Raw genomic sequence first — 25,000 nt, forward strand, 5'->3', positions numbered from 1 at the left:
AATAACCACATTTATGAACTTGTGTCACCAAATAACCACATTTATGAACCTGCATCACCAAACAACCACATTTATGAACCTGTATCACCAAACAACCACATTTAGGAACCTGTATCACCAAACAACCACATTTAGGAACTTGTATCACCAAATAACCACATTTGTGAACTTGTATCACCAAATAACCACATTTATGAACTTGAATCAAGATATAACCACATTTATGAACTTGTATCACCAAATGATCACATTTATGAACTTGTATCACCAAATAACCACATTTATGAATGTGTATCACCAAATATCCATATTTAGTAACATATATCACAAAAATAACCACATTTACGGACGTATGTCACCAAATAACTACATTTGGGAACGTATCACCAAATAACCACATTTGGGAATGTACTTCACCAAATAACCACATTTGGGAACGTGTGTCACCAAATAACCACATTTACGAACGTGTGTCACCAAATATCCACATTTCGGAACACATATCACAGGAATATCCACATTTGGGAACGTATGTCACCAAATAACCACATTTAGGAACATATATTGTTATGAATTTGGAAGCTTACTGCACTCAACATTCAGGTCCCTATGGAACAGTTATATCAATAAGTGTGTGTTGAAAGTTAGGGCCCCCTTCCTGTGACTAACAGGAATTACATGTGTGCGCTGTGGAGATTCGTTCACAACAAACCTCCTTCACTTCACTCCACACACCGCCGCCATCGCCCGCGTGTGTTCGGCCACGTACGTGGGCGGAGATTTCCATCGCCTCAGACCGGGACTCCGCCCAGGAAGGCAGGGGGCGTGCCCCTTGTCCAATCACGCCACAGAAAGCGACTTTCCCACGGCACGTCGGCCAATGAGGGTTGAGATGGCCACAGAAGGCGGCTTTCCCACGACACGTCGGCCAATGAGGGTTGAGATGGCCACAGAAGGTGGCTTTCCCACGACACGCCGGCCAATGAGGGTTGAGATGACCATAGAAGGCGGCTTTCCTACGACACGCCGGCCAATGAGGGTTGAGATGGCCACAGAAGGCGGCTTTCCCACGACACACCGGCCAATGAGGGTTGAGATGGCCACAGAAGGTGGCGTTACCATGACACGCCGGCCATTGTGGGTTGAGATGGCCACAGAGAGCGACCTTCCCATGACGCCCCGTCCAATGAGGGTGGAGAGCGCCTCAGACGGCGATTTGGTCACCCCGGAGGAAAAAGGAATATAAGAAACGCCAGGCAAGGTTGTCCTGGTGGTAAAAGGTTCGTGGTCGTTGTCATTGTGGTCATCATCATCGTGTTGCGGGTTCGATTCCCGCCAAGTTGGATCATCGTCGCCTCTGATCTTCTCCTTGGCCTTGGTCGATTGGTGCGTGGCCGGTTGGAGAGCGTGGTACCTGGTGCTTGGAGCGTCATCGTGTTGCGGATTCGAGTCCCGTCGAGCCGGATCGTCGAAGACCACATGAGGTGGACAGGTCCAAGCATAGGCTCTGGTCTCTCGCTCACCTGTCGTCGAGCTGGAGGCCTTCAATATAGACACGACGGGTCCATTTCTGTGAGTGTGTGTCTGTGTGTGAGCCCGTCTTTAAGTAGCAACTGTATTAGTACTTTTGCTTGTACATTGACTGCATTTTGTAGTCGGATAACTCTATTCTTGTGTGTTCCCTTCCCCCCCTCCCCCATTATAAATATCCCCTGCTAAATGTTTCAGCTCGTTTCTGTGTTTTCTTCATTGGTTTAGCACGGTACGTGTTGGGAAATTTGGAAGCGGAAAATTGTGCATTTGGACGGACGGACCTGGGTAACCATCCGCTCGGGTTACGCACGGTTCGAGCACGCTAACGGCTCGTTCCACTTGAGCTCTGCCGAGGGTGAATTTCCCCGGTAGTTTGGACGACGTGGGTATTTAGGTAAATTGAAATTGGCAATCGACCCTATCCCACACGGTCGACCTATTGGCGATCTTCGGTCTGATAAGGGACCCATCGGCTCGGGAGTTATCCGGGGTGATGACCTATAAATTCCGGGTGTTCGGTGGAGCTGACTCTACTGCTCCATCTTGCGGTCGTGCTCGCCACCGAAACTCGGCCCCACAACAATATCACCAAGTATCCACATTTAGGAACGTATATCACCAAATATCCACATTGAGGAACGTACATCACCAAATATCCACATTTAGGAATGTATGTGACCAAATCAAATTACCACATTTAGGAACGTATGTGACCAAATCAAATTACCACATTTAGGAACGTATATCACCATATAAACACATTTAGATACATATATCACCAAATATCCACATTTATGAACTTGAATCACCAAATAACCACATTTAGGAACGTATATCACCAAATATCCACATTCGGAACGTATATCACTAAATAACCACATTTAGGAACGTATATCACCAAATATCCACATTAGGAACGTATATCACGAAATAACCACATTTAGGAACGTATATCACCAAATATCCACTTTTAGGAAGGTATATCACCAAATAACCACATTTAGGAAAGTATATCACCAAATATCCACATTTATGAACTTGAGTCACCAAATAACCACATTTAGGAATGTATATTGTTACGAATCTGGAAGCCATGAGCACTCAACATACAGGTCCTATAGAACAGTTATATCGGTAAGTATGTGTTTTTTAGTTAGGGTCCCCGTCCCTCATTTAATGGGTGAATAAATGTACATGCGCTGCGAGTTATTTTGATAGTTAGGATTTTTACCTCACTCACAGCAACAACTACGGCTACTACATCTACAACTACAACAACAACGCCATCTTCGCTCTCACAGCGACAACCCTCTGCTCCCGGCATTCTCCGCACGCTCGCTGGTATGCGGGTGTGTTCGGAATTCGTTCGGGGATGGAATTCCATTCCCAAATATGGTCATGAACCAATTCGCTTGGCTGCGCGCCAAGTAACGGAATGCATCGTGTCCCACCCAATGATGAGCGGACTGGATTCCATTCCCAAATATGGTCATGAACCGATTCGCTTGGCTGCGCGCCAAGTAAGGGAATGCGTCGTGTCCCACCCATTGAGGACGGGCCACGCCTGAGCGGACCGCGCCCGAGAGCGATAAAAGGAATGGAGAGGAAATAATCAGGTGGATCTGCTCGAGCGAGAGAGGAAGAATTCGCGCCCGTTCAAAACGCATCTCTCAAGGCTGGGCGAAAGGCATCTCGTCGCTGGCGTGGTCTGCGTCTGGCTGCCCTTGGTCCGTTCTTGGCCGACTGGTGCTCCGGGAAGGTGCGGACGTCGAGCTGCGCACTCGCGGCCAGGTAGCCTGCGACTTTCTCGTCCCTCAGCTCGACTTCCCTCCGAGCTGAAGGGATAATAAAGACCATTTTGGGTCCGTTTCTTTTGGGTGTGCATCTGAGTGTGGGCCCGTCTTTAAGTAGGAATTGTTTAAGTGCTTGTGTGTAAATTTGCATTCTCTATTAGTCGTGATAACTCTGCCCTTACGTGCTTTCCTTGTTTCCCCGATTACTGTGAATAAATTCCCAATTTGTTAAATGTGTCAGCTTGTTTCTGTATTTCTTCCATTGGCTTAGCATGGCACGTGTTGGTGAATTATAAAGGCTGTTGCCGCTGTAAATGTACATTTGGACCGATGGGACTTCTGCAACCATCCGCTCGGGTTGCGCACGGGTCGGGCACGCTAATGGCTCGACTCGTACGAGTGCCGTCGAAGGTGTGAATACTCGGTAACTTGCCACGTGGGTCTCTAGGTATTTTGAAGATTGGCAAATAACCCTGTACCACGTGGTGGAATTATTGACGATTCACGATCCGGTGAGGGACCCGTACCCTCGGATTTTTCCGAAAGGTACGATCTAGATTCCAGGTGTTCGGTAGAGTCGACCATACCACCCCACCTTGAGGTCGTGCTCGCAACCGATACCCGGCTCCACAACAATATCACCAAATATCCACATTTAGGAACGTATATCACCAAATATCCACATTTAGGAATGTATATCACCAAATATCCACATTAAGGAAGGTGTATCACCAAATATCCACATTTCGGAACGTATGTCACCAGATATCCACATTTTTGAACGTATGCCACCAAATATCCACATTTAGGAACATGTATCACCAAATATCCACATTTTGGAATGTATGTCACCAAATATCCACATTTAGGAACGCATGTCACCAAATATCCACATTTAGGAACATATGTCACCAAATATCCACATTTAGGAACATATGTCACCAAATATCCACATTTAGGAACATATGTCACCAAATATCCACATTTAGGAACGTATGTCACCAAATAACCACATTCTGGAATTTGGCTTTTACCTCTCTGTGCATCAATTGCATTTTGGTCATTTGTTTTGAATTGGTTCTCAGAATTACTTTTACTTTTATTTGTGCAAAATCGTTTTTGTATCAAATTGAGATATTACATTATGAAGCACAGGTATGATGGGCCAAATTGTCTCGACCTGTGGAAAAATTTCCTTATATTTCTGTTGAAGTGACTTAATTGTAAGTGATTTATGAATTAGAATAAGTTTGATGTATTCTACCTCAATGTTTATATTCATCTCGATTCTAGACTGTTTCTTCACTTTAACTTGTGCCTTTGTGACTCAATGTATTGTGACATCTGGTTCTGATCAAGCACAATTTCATCACCTTGTACACCTGCATTACATACTGATCCCATCCACTTGTGTTTCTTCATTTATGCTTCTTATTTACAATCCCTTTCCTATGTCCTGTTTTACGTCATATTTTACCTCATATCACCTCATGGACAGGTGATCATACCTGTAAAGTTTTACCTGTTTTACCTTTTACCTCATGTTTACAGTCTGCTGGCTTCCTCCCTGTTACGGGGGTGCGTGACCCACGGACCTGGCGACTTTGGTCACGTTCCAGCGTGGCTGATCTACCCCTACCAAAGTTTAAGGTGCAGAGCACTGTCTCACACACTGTAACACATGTGATGTCATCATACATGTTTCAGTCAATCAGGAACACTGACATTTTATGCTGAAAGGTCATAAATAGATTTTATTTTGGGGAGAGGGATGGAGTGAAAGGGATGGAGGTGGTAGGGGTGGGGGGGGAGTGGTTAGTGGGGGGAGAGAAGAGAGGAGGTGATTCGTGTCGGTGGCTTGACCTTGAGTCACAAAAGTGTGTGTGTGTGTGTGTGTGTGTGTGTGTGTGTGTGTGTGTGTGTGTGTGTGTGTGTGTGTGTGTGTGTGTGTGTGTGTGTGTGTGTGTGTGTGTGTGTGTGTGTGTGTGTGTGTGTGTGTGTGTGTGTGTGCGCGCGCGCGCAAGTAAAAAGTGTCTGGGGACTTGCGACGAGTTTCGAACTTACCTGCGACGAGTTTATAATGACTTGTTGACCATGTTCAGAAAATAATCGTTGAATAAATGTCAAATTAAAACTGCATTTAAAATAAATCGTGAATGATTTTTTTCCATCGTGGCCGTGCCAGGTTTGGTCAATGACGATGTATACCTTGTACGTGTGCAGAGCGCCAGCGCTCACGGCCACCGGGTCGCATACCATTCGCCACTAGGGTTAAAGGGAGTGTCCACTCTTCAGACAGCACAGAGCACACCATTTCCAAGCAACAAGCACAACCTACCAACGTGGCTACGTGGGAAAACTTTATTCAAACGATGATATTCGGCCCAGGGGAAACTTGGCCCCTGATCGGTAACTCCGTGCACATCCCGACCCAATAAAAACATTTTGGGATCATTAAAATACGTCGTTTGACTTGGATTATTTAAACTTCGTCAATAATTGTAAATTATATCATGAATTGTCTTTTTGAAAATAAACCATAAAAAGAATGACATCTTAAAAGACAGCAATTGAAGTTAATAAGTTATACGTTTCATTTTTAACATATGTAATAAATATGCAAGTGAATGATTAAAACCTCCTTTCCCATTCCGCATTGAATGCTTTGGTTCTACATGTAAACCATTTAAACATAATCTAAGGTTCCTGACTAGTCTGATGTACAAATGTTCAAGTTTTCTTCAAATCATGACAGGTACGAAGTAAATATAACTATAATTATATTTGCTGGGAACAAAGCAAACTTGTCCACTGTATGAAGTTATTCAATAACAAGCTCAAGTGAGCTAAGATCCTCGTCCTCTTAATGATGACGTCATAAAACGAATATGACGTCATTGTGATGTATCAGGTTTGCGATAAATTATCTGTGCTAATGCCCGGCTTGATTCCCGCAAACAAAATTCAAACAGCCTGCCTAGTTTCAGAGATAATGGTATAGGCGATTTCCATTAGCGGCGATATTATGACGTCAACTTTTTTTCTTGGAAGAATTTCCAAATCGGAGATGGTTACTGCCTGCGCGGGGGCTTTCTGCATATACTTGGCAAGTTTCACGAAGATCCGATGAAAACTCTGGGTTGTGAAACCAAAAATGTCAAAAAATAGGAATGACGTCATAAAAAATTGATATGACATCATAGTGATGTATCATATGTGCGGTAATTCATCTCTGCTAATGCCCTGTTCGATTCCCGCAAACAGAGTTCAAACAAGGACAAATGTGTCCAAGAGCAGCATCCTCAAGGTTTTGTCGGCTAAAAAGAAAATTGTTTTTATTTTTTTTAAAGAAACAACAACAACAACAACAACTTCCAATATTTCGTCACGTGCCATGATTAAGCCAATAGCGAAACCCGTCATAATGTATTTACGTATTTACGATATATCGTGTATTTACGAAATAAATAATACTATAAATGGAATAATCTTTAAATAGTAACGTGAACTTTTCGAAACTTTAAAACAAACGTCTGAATATACTTAAAAGTTCATGATGGATGCTCTCAAAAAGGCACCGTCTATGTGAGGATGTGTACATGTGCTCAGTATTTAAGGAGGTCCGGATCTTGTATATACAAGAGCTGAGTCCTAGAGATTAAGGTTTTGTCTTCACAAGAAGAACAAGAACAAGAAGAAGAAGAAGAAGAATAACAACGCCGAGCTCTGAGCAGCGTTTCGCTACGCGAGACGCTGCTAAAAAGCTTGCCTAGTTTCGGAGATAATTTTTTAGGCGATTTCCATTAGCGGAGATATTTTGACGTCATAACTTTTTTTTCTCGGAGGAATTTTCAAAATCAGAGATGGTTACTGTCTGCACAGGGTATTTTTTACATATATATATATATATATATATATATATATATATATATATATATATATATATATATATATATATATATATATATATATGCCAAGTTTCAGGAAGTTTTGATGAAAACTGTAGGCTGTGAAACAAAAAAGTCCACAAGAAGAAGATGAAGAACAACAACGTGAGTAAGACTTAGAGGTCCTCCACGAGGATCTAAAAACTCAGTAAAACAGCTTTCCAGAACATACATTGCAACAAATAAAGCCATGTGTCTTATTTCCTTGGTAGCTTGTACTGTACTCAGTTTATATGTAAATGTGGGACTTCACACAAGTTGAAGTATTAGTATGGTGACTTGAGACGTTCCCTCAAAGACTTGAGACTTGACTTTAGACTTTTCTCAAGTGACTAGTTGACATCTCTGGGGGGGGAGGTGTTGGGAAGGATTGAAGACAATGAAACAGAAGAGAGTAATTTATAATGTGATTGTTATTTTTAAAGTTGTCATTAGATATAAGGGGCTTGTTGGCAGATGTGTTTTTTTTTTTTTTACTTCCCCCATCAGCAGTCTCTGTTTGCGATTGGCTGGTGACATCATTCACAAGAGTGACACTCCACATATCTCAACCTACCGATTAGAGCTCATCATTTTGAGTAAATATGTTTTCTCTTTGTTCAACGTCCGGGCGATACTACGTGGTCCTGTAAATAAACGTGTGCGTGCGTGCAGTAATCCCTCATTTTGCGCTCAGGATACGTTCCTGGAAAAGAGTGCAAATTGAAAATGCGCCAAAAAGGGTCATTATACCATCATTTACATGGAGATGCATTATAGACTGCATTATTTCTTACACATGAGCGGAATATGAGGACACCTTTGGGGTATTATCGGTATTGCGCCAAAAATAATACAGAGTGAAAACATGATTTTAAAATATAACTAGAAGGGAACCTCGTGACATCACCAGATATGCCTCTGCTCACATTATTGCATCATTGTGCATACTTGTACGAAGTTTGATTTAAATCCCTGAACCCAAATTCAAAATATTAAATAATTCTGGCTGCCAGACCATGCATCTGATCAGGTTGAAATTTAATACACATATTCCCCATAACAACTAGATCATAATTGTGACGTTTCACTTTGATGAAGCAGTTCAAGAGAGAGAATTTTTCAAAGATTTTCGTTGAATCCAATATGGCTGCCAGACTATGTGACCTATTAAACTATTCATTAACACCCTGGTATCCCCAATGATTGGGAAACATGTGGGTGAAGATTCCCCTTGATCTGTCAAGCTGTTCAGGAGAAAATAATTATTAAAGGTTTGAGGGTAAATCCAGTATGGCTGCCGAAGTGAGCTGTGATGTCATACTTGGAGAACGTTTTGTTCCTCATGAACAGGTGATCATACCTGTAAAGTTTTGGCTCCATCTGTTCAGCCATTTCGGAGAGGAAGATTTTTGAAGATGTTGTGTTGAAAACAATATGGCTTCCGAACCACGTGACTGATGACATTATTTTTTTTCCATCATGCAATTTAGCCCAAGATGACCCTCCAAAATTTTCATACTGATCTGATGAAGCATTTGATATATGCAATTATGACATCATAACGAAGCCACGGATGACATAATTAAAAAAATCACCCTTGCTTCCCATAGGGAGGACTTGCTATGTGCCAAGTTTCAATTTTTTCAATTGAGTGGTTTCGGAGATACGAGGTCCAAAGTTTTTCCTTTTTTCCAACATGGATGCCACACAACGTGACCTATGACGTCATAGTTATCATCAAATCCTTCTACATGCGTAGTTGCACCTATGGTGAAAATTTTGTCAATCGGATAAGCGGTTGCAGAGAAAATGGAGAAAATTAGCATGCACGGATGGATGTACGTATGGACGGACGAACAACCCAGAAACATAATGCTTCTGGCGATTTCGTCACGAGGCATAAAAATAATATTTTTTTAAAATTATGATAACATCAGTAAGTATCAATAAAAACTATATATATATATATATATATATATATATACATATGTATTTGACAAGGACGGCTGTCTGTCCGTCTGTTCACTGTTCTGCTGATTGGCTGTGTGAGGATGCTAGGTGCAATGTGATTGGCTCCTGGCAAGATTATCGCATATGCTTATTGAAATCTGATTCAATATTTTTACGATTGGAACTCGTGGCCTAAATAATGTCGAAACCTCGAGTTCAATCGGAGAAAAATTCTGCAAAAAACGGTTTACTAAAAACCCCATATAATATAATGACATGCTCAGCGGGACATGAGGTAAATTTGCTCGAAACAGAAATGCTATATTCAAAATTGCCATGAGTTCCCTGTAACTTTTCTCTTCAGTGTAAAAACACCAAAAGCGACAATTAAAAGCATCATTAAATGTCGGAAGGTTGTTCCCATCGGTGTCACAGACGTTCTGAGGAACACAGTTTGTGTAGGCCCCAGGCTTCAAGCTTTCCGGCCTATATATGATCATTCCTTTGAGGCCCAGTGGAATTGGAATCAATCCAAGCTGAATAAAAAAAATTTCAATCCAGTCTTCTTTTATTATAGTGCGGCGACATCGCGCTGTTGTATAATTATGCATCTTTTTATCAATAGTAATTGTTTATTAATATAGTAGCGCCACAAGTGCGTAAGGTCACCGTCCTTGTAGCGACTCTTAATCATATGGGTCCCAGCGGAGTGTTTCTTTGTACGTTCACACACTACATCATCATCATCATCTTCTTCTTTCACTGGCAGCGTATTTTGCTGCCCAAAAACATGTTTGCAGTTTTGAACTCCAACCCCTGGCCCTCTACCTTCACCCAATTATCTACCCTTGGAAAGGTAATCATCAATTTGCTTGATTGGAAAAACCGTTGGCATGGTTATGTATTCCATTCAAACGCACGTGAAGAAGCTGTTAGCCATGGAAAATTTTATCACTCCGACAGCTTTATGACTTTATAATACTTTAACCACTCTTCCTTCTGCTCTATCCAATCATGCCACTGAAAGGGATGCAAACTGATGATGGAACGAGAGAGAGCAAGCTCGGAAACATGTGCAAGCCAGAAGAGCAAATGTGGCAAAGACTGTAGTTGAACAAGAACGTGAGAGAGTTCGAAAAAGAACATGCTGAGAAGATAATGACTACAAATCATGAGAATATTCTGCTGCTAAAGAATGAATGCAGGCACGTCGACATTCCATTACAATGCAAGAACGGGACCAAAACACTGTGCGTAGACAAATGGCTCACTCAGATGCTTCCATTCGAGCTCATGAACAAGCTCGAGATGATGCCCGAAGATAATCCCATCAAGCCAGTCAAAAAGATATGGTCAGAACAAGCCTTTCGATGTCGTGAGCAGGTCCAGAACAAGCCTTGAAAGTCAGTGGGAAGTGGGAAGGAAGGATGTTTGTAGTGATAGGATTTGAAATGCCCAATCACATTTCCCGTCACTGGGGACGGGTACTTTTGCTTTTAAAATACAGGGTGGCCATAAAGTCTTGAAACATAAAGTCTCATGAGAAATGCACAGTTCAATGCGCTGTGTAAAATTGCAATGAACGTGGTGGATTAATGCAGCATTTCCATAAATCCCTACACATGCATCCACGATGCGTTGCCTCAGATGATTCGTGTCTGGTTTTCACTGAATAAACCTGCGCCTTCAGCATACCCCAGAAGAAGTAATCAAGGGGGTTGAGAATACCCTCACATCCACTCAGCAGTATCACCTCAACGCGTTTGTCTTTCGTCAAGGACATCTTCAAACTGTAACATAATGACATAATATTATCTGTTTCCCGACTTTATGGTCACCCTGTATATACAAGCATCAATAAAAACGAGAACTGCCACTTTATAATTGCTGGCAGTGATGATCAGCTACCAAGACGTCCAGTTTTTGACGAGTTTTTGACAACACGGGATTGACGGGTTATGGACCGAATAATATGGAGTGTTCAATCTATTTAATATGTAAGCAGTTATCCCTTTTTTTTCTTTCTCTCTGGGGACATCGTTGGCGTCAATTAAATTGGCATTTAAATAACCTGGACACGAAGTAATAAATGTTGATACCATAGGTCCACAGGTTAAATCGGGACTCCCCTGAGTCATACGAAGCTCCACACATCCCTCTACGATGCGAGATTGATGAGTTATGGACCGAGTCACATGCCACATTCAATCTGTTTATTACATATGTAGTTAGCCCTTTTTCCTGAATATGTAGTCGATATTGATTGAATTTGTGTTTAAATAACCTGAAAACGAAGTAATAAATGTTGACACCATGGGTGCAGAGGGTAAAGTAGGACTCCCCCAAATACAACGAGGCTGACAAGTAATGGACCCCGGAACAGGCCACGTTCCATCAATTGAATTGCTACTCCTCTATCCTGGAACCCATCCAGGCGCAGCCAAATGAGCCTTATTCAAAAAACAAAAAATTCTAAAAGTTCTCGGATTAAAAGAATTAAATAATTCTGGCTGCCATATCATGTGGCCAATTGGGTTGAAATTTAAAACATACATTTTCCATGTCTACTAGATCATAATTGTGAAGTTTCATGTTGATTGATGCAGCGGTTCCAGAGAAAACATTTTAAAAATATTTTCCTTCAATCCAATATGGCTGCCAAATCATGTGGCCGTTTGGGCTTGTGGTAGAAAATAACTCAATTTCCACAAGTTGGATCAGCATACCAAGGGAGAATCTTTAATGTCATATATACGGAGAAAGAACATTGAATGATTCACTGAAACATTCGAATGGACTCCACTGAAACAGAAGCCCGAAGCAATTCTTCTTGTATACAATTTGACATTCCAAATAATGGGAGGGTGAGACATTTGGCAACTCAACTACAGGATTAGATGATAAGCATTAGGCAAAATAACTCAAAACTGCAATACGTGTCCACTTTGGGTGGAAGGGAGAGAATGACACAATCGCGGCAAAAGTTTGCAGTGCTATCAACCAGGTCACCCTGTTTCATAGTAAGATATTCCTTTTATCAATATGTAGGTCAAAAGACTCTTGGGTAAAGGGAAACATTACTGACAGCCAATTCGACGATAGCATAAAAATTAAATATATAAAGTACCAGCAACAATTATAATTGAGAGTACATGAATATAATTATTTTTCTTCCACAGGTTGAAATTTAAAACATATATTCTGCATGTTTACTAGATCCTAATTATGACATTTCACATTGATTAATGCAGCGGTTTCAGATAAAACATTATTTAATAGTTTCCTTCAACCCAATATGGCTGCCAAACCATGTGATCTACGTCAAAAATGGTGGGGAACTTTTTGTTCATCATGGATAGGCGGTCATACCTGTAAAGTTTATAGCTGGGTCTGGTGAGCCATTCTGGAGTTTATCTTAAGTGTGGATATTAAATGAAGGCAGGAACACTGGCACAGTTTGTTTTTTGACGACTGAAGGAAAACACCCTTCCTTCCCTTCCCCTTCCCTCATGCTTATCTCCTCTCAAAGCCCCTCCAACCCCATGGACGTCTCTGGGCGGTGTCCGGACGTTGTCTAGTATCACCCATGTGAACGTGCTGTTTTAACATATCCAATTTCATTCAATCCTGGACTAATGCCGGCATAAGGGGACCATTCCTCCTCACCCTCTCCCCACTTTCCTTCAAGTCCACCTATAAAATGCATGTCCAGAACACCCCCTTCCAGAGAGAGAGAGAGAGAGAGACATGGAGACACATACGGATGTGTGTCTGTATGAGAGAGACAGACACAGAGAGACAGACACTTGGAGGGACGGGCGGGAAAGAGAAAGGTGAGGTGGGGTTAGCAAAGAGGTTAGGAGGAGGTGGGGTTAGCAAAGAGAATGATATGCTATGCTTAATGACCAAATGAACACACACACACACACACACACACACACACACACACACACACACACACACACACACACACACACACACACACACACACACACACACACACACACACTTCAGTTCCCAGCGATTTTGGTGTAAACAACGCAGAAATCAAGAAAATGACTAAATACCAAGATCTCAGAAATGAAGTGAAAAGATCTCGAAAGTTGAATAGAACCGAAATTGTACCAGTGATCATTGTAGCAACGGTAATGATGATGAAGAACCTTACAGAGATCTTAAAACCATCCCTGAGAATATTACTACAAACAAACTGCAGTTGGAAGCTATCCGGGGCTCAGTGACGATCCTCAAAAGGGCCCTCGGAACAAAACTTTCCACCTTGGTTTATGATTCGTGACCGCCCTTCCCGAAATGGAGGTGGATACTTCGAGACCCTGAGAGGACTCCGTTCCACCTTCTGAAACCTGCATATGGATACTTCACCTGGGATGGGAGCATTTAATACCCATACTATCTACCCAGCAAACGTCTACCTGCATGCATGCATGCTTGTACATGCAGCGACCTTTGCACCCCTTCGGTTGGCTCACACTGAACCTGATTTGTACATGTTACATTCTCTTAACAGAGGGAGAGGGGAGGTTTTGCAGGGGGAGGGTTTGAGAGAGAGAGAGATGGAGAGGTGGCGAGGGAGGGGAGAGAGGGGGGAGGGGGAGAGGGATTCCAGCAGATGTGACTCCCAGTTTAACTTCCATCCGAGAGACAGCACACACATTGATGAATCACCTTGCTTGTGAAACACCAGGATAACAGTTTATAGCTGGGTCGGGATTCAAACCCGGGCGACACAGCTTCGAGCGACCATGCGTCCCTCTCAGCTTTCCTGCCGTGATTTGGCGATTCATTACTTCAGAGCAACTGAAAACATTTTTTTACTCATTGTGATCATATAATTTATTTTGCCTCCCTTCCTCCGCTATCAACCGTGGTATTGCCATTGAAGCTTCAAGAACACGCACCAAGTGGCTTCACCACGCACTCCACAATATGGTTGAAGAAACTTTTAAAAATGATATGTTTAATTTTCATTTGTATTTATCTATGCCGAAGTGACGGATCGTATAATGGAAGATCGTACAAAAAGGGGAAACGTCGTGGCTGGAATGGCTGGCTTGGCAAGCAATGATTCGTCATATTACACACCTCCCGGAGATGCCCAAGCAATGGTCAAATTGGACAAATGAACACCTTTTTTGGAGTCTGAACTGCTGCTAAGTTCAATTCTGGGTGTTAAATTTTGTAATACGGCTTAGTTTAAGAGATTCTCTTGGTTATCACACGTGCGGAAATGAAATAAAGCTATGAACGCTGGCGTCTCCTTGTGTTTATAAGCATTGCAATGTACCCAGCGATTCATAGCTATGATGAACAGGCATTTGATAATACGAGTGAGGAAAGTGAAAAATATGACTTTATCGTAAATAAAATGTTGTGGCCTGTTCCCAGTCAAGGCATTGTTGAGCAGGCCAAAAAACATGGTGGCTTCAGACCCCAGCGAGATAACCCAGAAAACGCATTAAGACCCCATAGAGAAAGGTGGCCGAGGATCGCCTGATGAAGGATATAATTAAATAAGGTCTTTAATTATCTTCAAAAAGGATGTTTTAATTAATCCAAACACAAATTTTCACTCTTACACTTCCTTGGAGTTTTCTTAGTATGCATGCAAAGGTTCAGGATGCTGGGTTTTTGTCGTTTTGGAGTTATGGAGGACGCACGCACGCACGCGCGCGCATGCACACACACACACACACACATGCACACACACACCTTTATTAGTGTGTATATATATATATATATATATATATATATATATATATATATATATATATATATATATATATATATATATATATATATTATATAAATTATATAAAGCTCTTGCGAACCACTGAATGACTGACTGACTGACGATTAAAGATCGGTGCCTTCTGGGTGACTAAGAAAGCTGAGATTTTGCATGTTGATGGACATTGAAGCCATTCCACTGGAAAAAAAAATCACAGAATCGTCGGCCAACATGAATGAAAATATAAATAAATGAAAAAAAGAAATGAAAAAATATGCAGGTGAGTCACCCGAGACAATGGGGAAGCACGATAATTTTGTGTGCCGAAAGACATTGATGTCGATACACGAGGAAAAATCCTCGAACCATCGGAAAGTATCTATAAATTGAAATATAAATAAATGAAAAAGAAAAGAAAAATCAAATGCAGGTGAGCAAGCCGAGACAATGGGGAAGCACTGTTTGTATGCTGACACGATGTGTAAGCACACCCCACCAGTATGTATGTACATGTCTTTTTTTAAATGAGGAGATATGATAGAGATGTTTAAGATAATGAAAGGTATAGATAAAATAAGTACAGGTGAATTATTCAACAGAGTAGGCATTGATAGGACCTGGGGCCATAGCTTGAGAGTGAAGGAGAGAAGAGTTAAGATGGTAGTAAGGCAGGGGACTTTTACTCAGAGTAGTTAATGCATGGAATGGCCTCCCTGGAAAGGTAGTGGCAGCAAAAACGTAGATAAGTTTAAATTAGAATTAGATCGGTACCTGGAAGTTATGGAGATTGAGGGGTATAGGGATGTTGGCAGGACTTTTAGGTAGTTTGAGACTTGATGGGTGATTGTGTGCACGTGGACGGAGTGCTGTTGGTGGGGGTCTCGTCAAGGGGTGTTGTGTGGTTGATGTGGTGTGTTTTTAACCAACCCCATGCCCCTTCCCCTAATGGGAAGAAGAAAAAAAAATACAAAAACTACAAAAACTTAAAATAAATAATAATAAATGTTTTTTGGCATTTTCTTCTTTGGATCTTGTGTTGATAAATTAGTATGGTGTTTGTGCAGGCATGATGGGCTGAATGACCTCCACCTGTGTCTGTTTTCCTTGTATTTCCTTGTAAGTTGCTGTGTCCGTGTATTTGTCATGCGGTTCGAGTATAAACCCTCCTGTGCATCCATCTGTGCCACCTTCGCTCTGCCAGTGCCGTGCCTACTACTGATATGTATGTATATACTACTGATTTACAAATGTTGTAGTACAAACTTTATCAATGTGCTCACATTGTAGTGGTACTGTACATACCTTATAGACGATTTAACATTCTAAATCATACATACTTTATAGAAATATGTGTGTGTGTTGGTGCTGTTGATTTGACCCTGTGACTGCCCTGCACAGACAGGGCTGATAATAAACTCAACAAAAATAAAAACTTTACACTCGTTTCAAAGTCAATAATTTGAACACTTTGGAAAATAGGTTTGAAATAACGATTGTATTCAATTCTCTTGTCATTAAAGATGCTATCGCATACAGATCATGTTTGTCATGGAATCGGTTCCACCGGAAATGCGATGACAATGTCCATGATCAAAAACTGTGAGTCACAACTTAATGAAATCATGTCAATATCGGGTGTGTCCTCCATGGGCGTTCACAACTGCGATACAACATCTCCTCATGGATTGGATGATGCGTCTGAACACAGCTTGGGGAATGCGCCGCCATATTTGTACCAACATGGCACCAAGCTCCTGCAAGTTCTGTGGAGGGTTCCTTACTTGATGGAGCTGCCTGCCTAACACATCCCACACATGCTCTATGGGGTTGAGGTCAGGAGATCTTGAGGGCCACTCCATGACATTGATGCCAGCGTCCGTGAGGAAATTCGTTGTTGAATTGGCCGTATGAGGTCTGGCGTTATCCTGTTGGAAAGTCAGACCTGGGCCATGAGCTGCCATGAATGGTAAAAGCTCTGGAACGAGCACCTGATCCCTGTATGCTGCCGCATTAAGGTTTCCCTGGATGACAATGAGTCGGGATCGAGCATGACCATTGATACCACCCCAAACCATAACGCTACCGCCCCCAAAGCGATCCACTTCCTGTACGCAACACTGGGCATTGCGTTCTCCTCGTCTTCTCCACACTCTAAGCCAGGGGTCGGGAACGTGTGGCTCGCGAGCCAGGTATGGCTCTTTTGATGATTGCATCTGGCTCGCAGATAAAATTGGAGTTTGAAACTTGGAAAGCCCAATATTTCTCGCAGAAGCTTTACCTATAGTTTGAATGGTGTCGTGCTTCATTCACGTGCAGGGCTGAACTTGGCAGAAGGAGAGAAGATAAAACACCTCCGAATTGTCTGAAGCGGTTTTTGTTTCGTCCAGTCATGCGGCCGACGCGAGTAGTGATTTCGGTTCCTCCAATGACGTGCCGCCGCCGAGACGCGTCACGGAATTCATCTCGACCAATCATGCGCCACCGCTGAGGCGACTCGTGATTTCGGTTCCTCCAATGACGTGCCGCCGCCGAGACGCGTCACGGAATTCATCTCGACCAATCACGCGCCACCGCTGAGGCGACAGCATCCCAGAGTCGGCCGGCCGCGCCGCACCTCTCGAGTATGTCAGCCCGTGCGCAGGCCAGCCAGACTCACTTGGGTCAACATCTCCCTCTCTCTCATTTGCTCAAAGCTAACCCTTCGACGAAGAAGATGGCGAAAAGAAAAAAAGATGAGGAGTATCGTACATTTCAGGACGAATGGGCCGAAGAATTCGCCTTTGTGGAGAGATCAGGTTCTGTGGTGTGTCTAATTTGCAATGACAAAATTGCATCGATGAAACGGTCGAATATAAAGCGGCACTTCGACACGCGCCATGCTACCTTTGCATCAAAATACCCTGTGGGAGACAGCAGAAAGAAAGCGTGCCAAGAGCTACTGAGCAGGGTGCAAGCCAGCCAGCAGCAACTCCGCGTATGGACCCGGCAAGGTGACTATAATTCCGCCAGCTTTGCTGGATCTTTAGCAATAGTGAGGAACGGAAAACCATTCACAGATGGCGAGTATGCAAAAACGTTCATGCTGGATGTAGCCAATGAACTTTTTGATGATCTTCCGAACAAAGACAAGATAATCAAACGGATACAAGACATGCCTCTGTCGGCAAGAACTGTTCATGAGCGTACCATCATGATGGCAAACCAAGTGGAGGAAACGCAAGTGAAGGACATAAATACAGCGCCGTTCTTTTCCCTGGCTTTGGATGAGTCAACAGACGTAAGCCATTTGTCGCAGTTCAGTGTGATTGCAAGATATGCTGCTGGTGATACACTGCGCGAAGAAAGTCTTGCTGTTCTGCCAATAAAAGGGTCCATAAGAGGTGAGTATTTATTCAAGTCTTTCATGGAGTTCGCTCAAGAAAAAAATCTACGAATGGATAAACTTATCTCGGTGTGTACTGATGGTGCTCCGTGTATGGTGGGGAAAAACAAAGGATTTGTGGCGCTTCTCCGTGAACATGAAAATAGACCCATCCTAAGTTTCCATTGCATTCTACACCAGGAGGCACTTTGTGCTCAGATGTGTGATGGGCAGCTTGGCGAAGTGATGTCGCTGGTCATTCGTGTGATCAACTTTATTGTTGCCCGAGCCTTAAATGCTCGCCAGTTTAAAACACTGCTGGATGAAGTTGGAAATAACTGTCACGGTCTGCTTTTGCACAGCAATGTGCGTTGGTTGTCAAGAGGGAAGGTGCTTAGCCGTTTTGCGGCTTGCCTGAACGAAATCCGGACTTTCCTTGAAATGAAAGGGATTGAGCATCCTGAGCTAGCCGAAACTGAGTGGCTCCTCAAGTTTTACTATCTCGTGGCTATGACTGAACATCTGAACGAGCTCAACGTGAAAATGCAAGGCATTGGAAATACAGTGTTATCCCTTCAACAAGCCGTGTTTGCTTTTGAAAACAAGCTGGAGCTCTTTATCATGGATCTTGAAACAGGTCGTTTACTACATTTTGAAAAACTGAGACAATTTAAAGATGCATGCACAGCAAGTGAGCCCACTCAAAACTTTGATCTCCACCAGTTAGCTGGCTTCACATCCAGTCTCCTACAGTCATTCAAAGCACGCTTTGGAGAATTTCGTGAGCACACTCGTCTTTTTAAGTTCATCACCCATCCAAACGAGTGTTCACTGAACACAGCCGACCTGAGTTACATTCCTGGTGTCTCCGTCAGAGATTTTGAAGCAGAAGTGGCTGACCTGAAGGCCTCAGACATGTGGGTGAATAAGTTCAAGTCACTGAATGAAGATTTGGAAAGAATCGCACGACAGAAAGCAGAGTTGGCGAGCAAGCACATGTGGACAGAAATGAAAAAACTTCAACCCGAAGACGAGCTGATTATCAAAACTTGGAACGCGCTTCCTGTCACATACCACACACTGCAGCGTGTGAGTATTGCTGTATTGACCTTGTTTGGATCGACGTATGCATGTGAGCAGTCATTCTCACATCTTAAAAACATCAAGTCCAACCTACGATCACGTCTAACGGATGAAAGCCTCAACGCTTGCATGAAGCTTAACCTCACCAAGTACCAACCAGGCTGCAAAGCCATCAGCAAATCCATGCAGCACCAGAAGTCCCATTAATGGTGAGTATTATAACAACATTATTTAAAAGAATAAATTCAGAGGTTTATTATACTCACATTTAGTTGAATTCAGTCTTAAAATATATTATATGGCTCTCACTGAAATAGATTTCCAAATATTTTGCTTTAATGGCTCTCTGAGTCATAAACGTTCCTGACCCCTGCTCTAAGCCTTCCATCAGCAAAAGTTAGTGTGAACCTTGATTTGTCACTAAACACAACCCTATTCCAATCTCGCTGGGTCCATCTCAGGTGCCGTCGTGTCCAAAGAAGACGTTGGCGTCGATGGAAACGGGTTAGAATTGGTCCACGATATGGCCGCCGTGCATGAAGACGAGCAGAGCGCAGGCGATTTCGAATGGTTTGGGCAGTCACTCGACCTCCAAACAATTCATTCCCAGTGGATGTGGCAGTGACAAACCGATTACGCAAATGACGGAAGACAATCTGTCGGTCTTCTGCGCGTGACGTAACACGTGGTCGACCAGGACAGGGGCGGTCAGCTGTGGTGCCAGTTTGATGGAGACGTGTCTGGAGGTTATGGATGGTCTGTCGACTGCATCCCATAACCCTCGCAACGTCAGTGACGGATGTTCCCGTATTCCGCATGCCAATGGCACGTTCACACTGAATGTTTGACAGTCGTGGCATTGCAAATTAATGAATAATTAACCATGAAACCTTGTTTTTTCTGAGATGATACTCTCCTCTGCTACCTTGAGATCAATTGCAGGTGTATCAATAGGCCACGTGACTTGTGTCACGTGGAAACGCGATTTTAGCATGCAGTGCTCTGTTACGTGCTACGTAGGCCCGACCAGTAGAATGAATGTGTGAAGTAATGCCCTCGACAATGACTTTAACCATAATCACAACAAGAACTCTTTCAAGAAAAGTTTCTAAACACTATTTGACAAATAATGAGTGTCAAGTTTTTATTTTTGCCGAGTTTATTCCACCTTTAACCACAGCCAAGTCTGTCTGATTGGCCCTTGGGCAAATGTGTCTAGCGGCCCCGCCCCCATCAGGCTGATTGACAGTTGTAGTCCCACCCACCCCTCTCATTCCCCCTCCTATTCCTTTACAAAGGAATGGAGTTTTGTGTACTCTTCGTGGAATCCTTTCACGTTATTAAAATTTCGATCAGTTTACACCTTCCCACTATAAAATGCAGTAGATTGGTGTTTAAACCAAGTTTGTAGCTTTAACCAATTTTGAGTTCAGCTGTCAGAAAAGAATAATAATAGTAAGAATGATGAACGGGAACTTTTGGGTCTCTCATTTTTCCTGTTCAGCGATGATTTCCCAAAGTTTAGTGAGTGTTATTGAACGGGGAATTCTCCGCAGATGATGGGTAGGTAATTGATGGGTTTATATGTTCTATCTCGGTGTATTTATTTATTTGAGGATTTACGTTGTGTTGAGCCAATGGAGTGTACAGGCTACCGCTACATAAAAAGTCCACCGACTTCTTGATAATGATTTAATCTAATAGTTCTATTTTTGATATCTTAAATTAGTTTCCCTATAAGATGTTCAAAAGTTTGGTTTTTCCTTTTTACCTTATCAGCATTCCTGACCCCACCCTGATGCATCCTTTTCTCACATGAATGTTCTCTTTAATTTCATTGATGGCAGGTTGATGAGAACTATGTGGGTCCTGTACCACCCAAGGAGGTGACATTTGCTTGCCTCAATGACAACGTACGTCATGGGTTCTTGAAGAATATGTGTGACAAGTTTGGAGAGGTCAGTGTTTGAATGTTGCTCATGGATATTGTTAGACTGGTCCCATAATTTTGTGTATTCTCCGAAAACCTATGGTTGTGAGGGAAGGGGCGGGGGATCCAGATGAGCTTTTGCAGTACAATGAGCTACAAGGGCTCAAAGAAAAGGTTTAAATTCACAGGAAATGTTATCTGATTGATGCATCAAAATCTACAATAAATGAATGTCTGTTTTTTGTTGTTGTTTTTGTTTTGAATACGCATCACATGCTCTTCCTGATGTGATGTGATGTTTCATGGAGGCTCAAACTCACTCGCCTCACCGGGTGCCTGCAGGTTGAGTTTGTGGAGGTGTTGTACCATCCGCGCACTCGCAAACACCTTGGACTGGCACGTGTACTGTTCAGCACAGTGCATGCAGCGCGAGATGCTGTCGCCAAGCTGCAAGGAACCTCGGTTATGGGTAGCATCATCTCGGTCGTGCTTGATCCCCGGGGTAAGTCGTAAAGAGGAAGGGTGAGGATGTGCCGTCTATCGAGCGTTAATCGGGATTATAGTGAGAAGTAGATGACCCGTGAACCCGTTGGGTTCCCGTTGTGACAGCGGTTGATTAAAAAAAATCATTTAAAAAAAAAAAGATAAGGAAAAAAAAAGATAGCTCCAGTGAACTATACCACTGAGGTTGTTTGCATTGATAAAATTCTCCCGAAGAGTACTTGATTGAATCGGGAATTGATTTTTTAATATTTTTTTCATTGCCCGATTTGAACGAAACTTGATACTGCACACCGCAGGCGAATGGTGAGTAAGGTAGCCCTAAAGTTTTTGCACTATTGTGTACCGTTTTGGCTGTATTTCGGGAACATACATACATACATACATACATACATACATACATACATACATACATACAGTGGAGAGAACAAGTATTTGATACACTGCCGATTTTGCAGGTTTTCCCACTTACAAAGGACGTCGAGGTCTGTAATTTTTATTATAGGCACACGTCAACTGTGAAAGACGGAATCTTAAACAAAAATCCTGAAAATCACATTGTATGATTTTTAAATAATTCATTTGCATTTTATTGCATGAAATAAGTATTTGATCACCTACCAACTAGTAAGAATTCCGGCTCTCACAGACCTGTTAGTTTTGTCTTTAAGAAGCCCTCCCATTCTCCACTCATTACCTGTATTAACTGCACCTGTTTGAACTCGTTATCTGCATAAAAGACAGCTGTCCACACTCAATCAATCAAACTCCAACCTCTCCACAATGGACAAGACCAGAGAGCTGTCTCAGGACATCAGGGACAAAATTGCAGACTTGCACAAGGCTGGGATGGGCTACAGGATAATAGGCAAGGAGCTTGGTGAGAAGGCAACAGCTGTTGGCACAATTATTAGAAAATGGAAGAAGTTCAAGATAACAGTCAATCTACCTCTGTCTGGGGCTCCATGCAAGATCTCACCTCGTGGAGCCTCAATGATCATGAGAAATGTGAGGGATCAGCCCAGAACTACACAGCAGGACCTGATCAATGACCTGAAGAGAGCTGGGACCACAGTATCAAAGAAAACCATAAGTAACACACTACGCCGTCATGGATTAAAATCCTGCAGCGCACGCAAGGTCCCTCTGCTCAAGCCAGCGCATGTCCAGGCCCGTCTGAAGTTTGCCAATGACCATCTGGATGATCCAGAGGAGGAATGGGAGAAGGTCATGTGGTCTGATGAGACCAAAATAGAGCTTATTGGTTTAAACTCCACTCGCCGTGTTTGGAGGAAGAAGAAGGATGAGTACAACCCCAAGAACACCATCCCAACCGTGAAGCATGGAGGTGGAAACATCATTCTTTGGTGATGCTTTTCTGCAAAGGGGACAGGACGACTGCACCGTATTGAGGGGAGGATGGATGGGGCCATGTATCGCGAGATCTTGGCCAACAACCTCCTTCCCTCAACAAGAGCATTGAAGATGGGGCGTGGCTGGGTCTTCCAGCATGACAACGACCCAAAACACACAGCCAGGGCAACTAAGGAGTGGCTCCGTAAGAAGCATCTCAAGGTCCTGGAGTGGCCGAGCCAGTCTCCAGACCTGAACCCAATAGAAAATCTTTGGAGGGAGCTGAAAGTCTGTGTTGCCCAGCGACAGCCCCGAAACCTGAAGGATCTGGAGAAGATCTGTATGGAGGAGTGGGCCAAAATCCCTGCTGCAGTCTGTGCAAACCTGGTTAAGAACTACAGGAAACGTCTGATCTCTGTAATTGCAAACAAAGGTTTCTGCACCAAAGATTAAGTTCTGTTTTTCTGATGTATCAAATACTTATTTCATGCAATAAAATGCAAATTCATTATTTAAAAATCATACAATGCGATTTTCAGGATTTTTGTTTTAGATTCCGTCTTTCACAGTTGAAGTGTACCTATGATAAAGATTACAGACCTCTACGTGCTTTGTAAGTGGGTAAACCTGCAAAATCGGCAGTGTATCAAATACTTGTTCTCCCCACTGTATATACAAGATGAGAGTTTTTGTAACATATAGATTAGATGTAAAAGGAAACGACACACGACTCCAAAATAATGTAGAATCCAAAGACTTGATGCTAGGAGAGCAGGTCAGGGGAAAGGGAAAGCAACTCCAAAGATATCTGACGATGCACTTTTTATCCTCAACATTGAAAATAAATGTGAAACTGAAATGAAAAAAAAAAGTTTAATGTGAAGAACACTGTATATGAAGTATTGTGACTTTTACCTCCGCCACCAAAGTTGGACGGAGGTTACAGTATGTTCTCACCCCTGTTTGTCCGTCTGTCTGTGAGCAGGATATTTCAAAAAGTTACGGACGGATTCGGCCCAAAGTTGGTGGACAGGTTGTGTGTGTGTGTGTGTGTGTGTGTGTGTGTGTGTGTGTGTGTGTGTGTGTGTGTGTGTGTGTGTGTGTGTGTGTGTGTGTGTGTGTGTGTGTGTGTGTGTGTGTGTGTGTGTGTGTGTGTGACAAGGACGAGTTGATTCGATTTTGGCGAAAATCCGGATCTGGATCCGGCTCCTACCGAGTGCTGTTCTCGTTTGAAAATGTAAACGCCATCGGTCACGTGGCCTGGAAGCCACATTGGATTGAAGATAAAGCGTTTAAAAGTCTTTTTCTCTCAAACCCCCGATCCGATGAGTGCGAAACTGTATGAATGTCATTGAAGAGTTTTTAAAATTCAATCGAATCTGGTTGCCCGACCACATGACCGATGAAGTCATAAATTTAAAACGAGACTCAAACTGCTGAGTCAATCACATATATAAAGTATCACATTGAACGGATAAGGTTCGTTTTTCTATCCAATATGGCTGCCACACCACTTTACCGATGATGTTTGAGTTGGCAAACGTTTATCCCCAATGGTAGTCGATGACATAATTGAAGGTACCGGAGGATTGGAGAGTAGCAAATGAAACACCATTATTCAAGAAAGGATCCAGAGAAGAATTGGGGAACTATAGACCTGTTAGTTTGACTTCAGTTGTTTGTGGGGAAGGTGTTGGAGACGTGAATTATGGACCTGATTTGGAACCATTTGAATATACGAGTGAGCCCGTTGGTCCGATGGACGAAATTTTAATTGGTCTTCACAGCCTTGTTGCATACCCGCCTGCTGCACCGCTT

At 42.8% G+C, this 25,000-nt stretch overlaps 1 protein-coding gene across 3 annotated transcripts in view; it reads left to right on the forward strand.

The window, feature by feature from the left end:
* The window catches only part of LOC147027433 (histone-lysine N-methyltransferase SETD1B-like), a 163,312-nt gene that overhangs the window by 28,396 nt on the left and 109,916 nt on the right, over positions 1-25,000 (forward strand). For 2 of the 3 annotated variants that reach the window (XM_085876816.1, XM_085876817.1), the window contains exons 3-5: positions 4,878-4,976; positions 21,246-21,356; positions 21,671-21,830. In XM_085876816.1, coding sequence (XP_085732942.1) covers positions 4,878-4,976; positions 21,246-21,356; positions 21,671-21,830 — 370 coding nt within the window. Of the gene's footprint in view, positions 1-4,877; positions 4,977-15,130; positions 16,177-21,245; positions 21,357-21,670; positions 21,831-25,000 lie in introns of those variants that run through there. The other variant, XM_085876818.1, reaches the window with a different exon arrangement.

The sequence above is a fragment of the Eptatretus burgeri genome, chromosome 4 (assembly GCF_056783735.1).
Source record: "Eptatretus burgeri isolate ZD-2024b chromosome 4, Ebu_testis_v1, whole genome shotgun sequence".
NCBI lineage: Eukaryota > Metazoa > Chordata > Myxini > Myxiniformes > Myxinidae > Eptatretus > Eptatretus burgeri.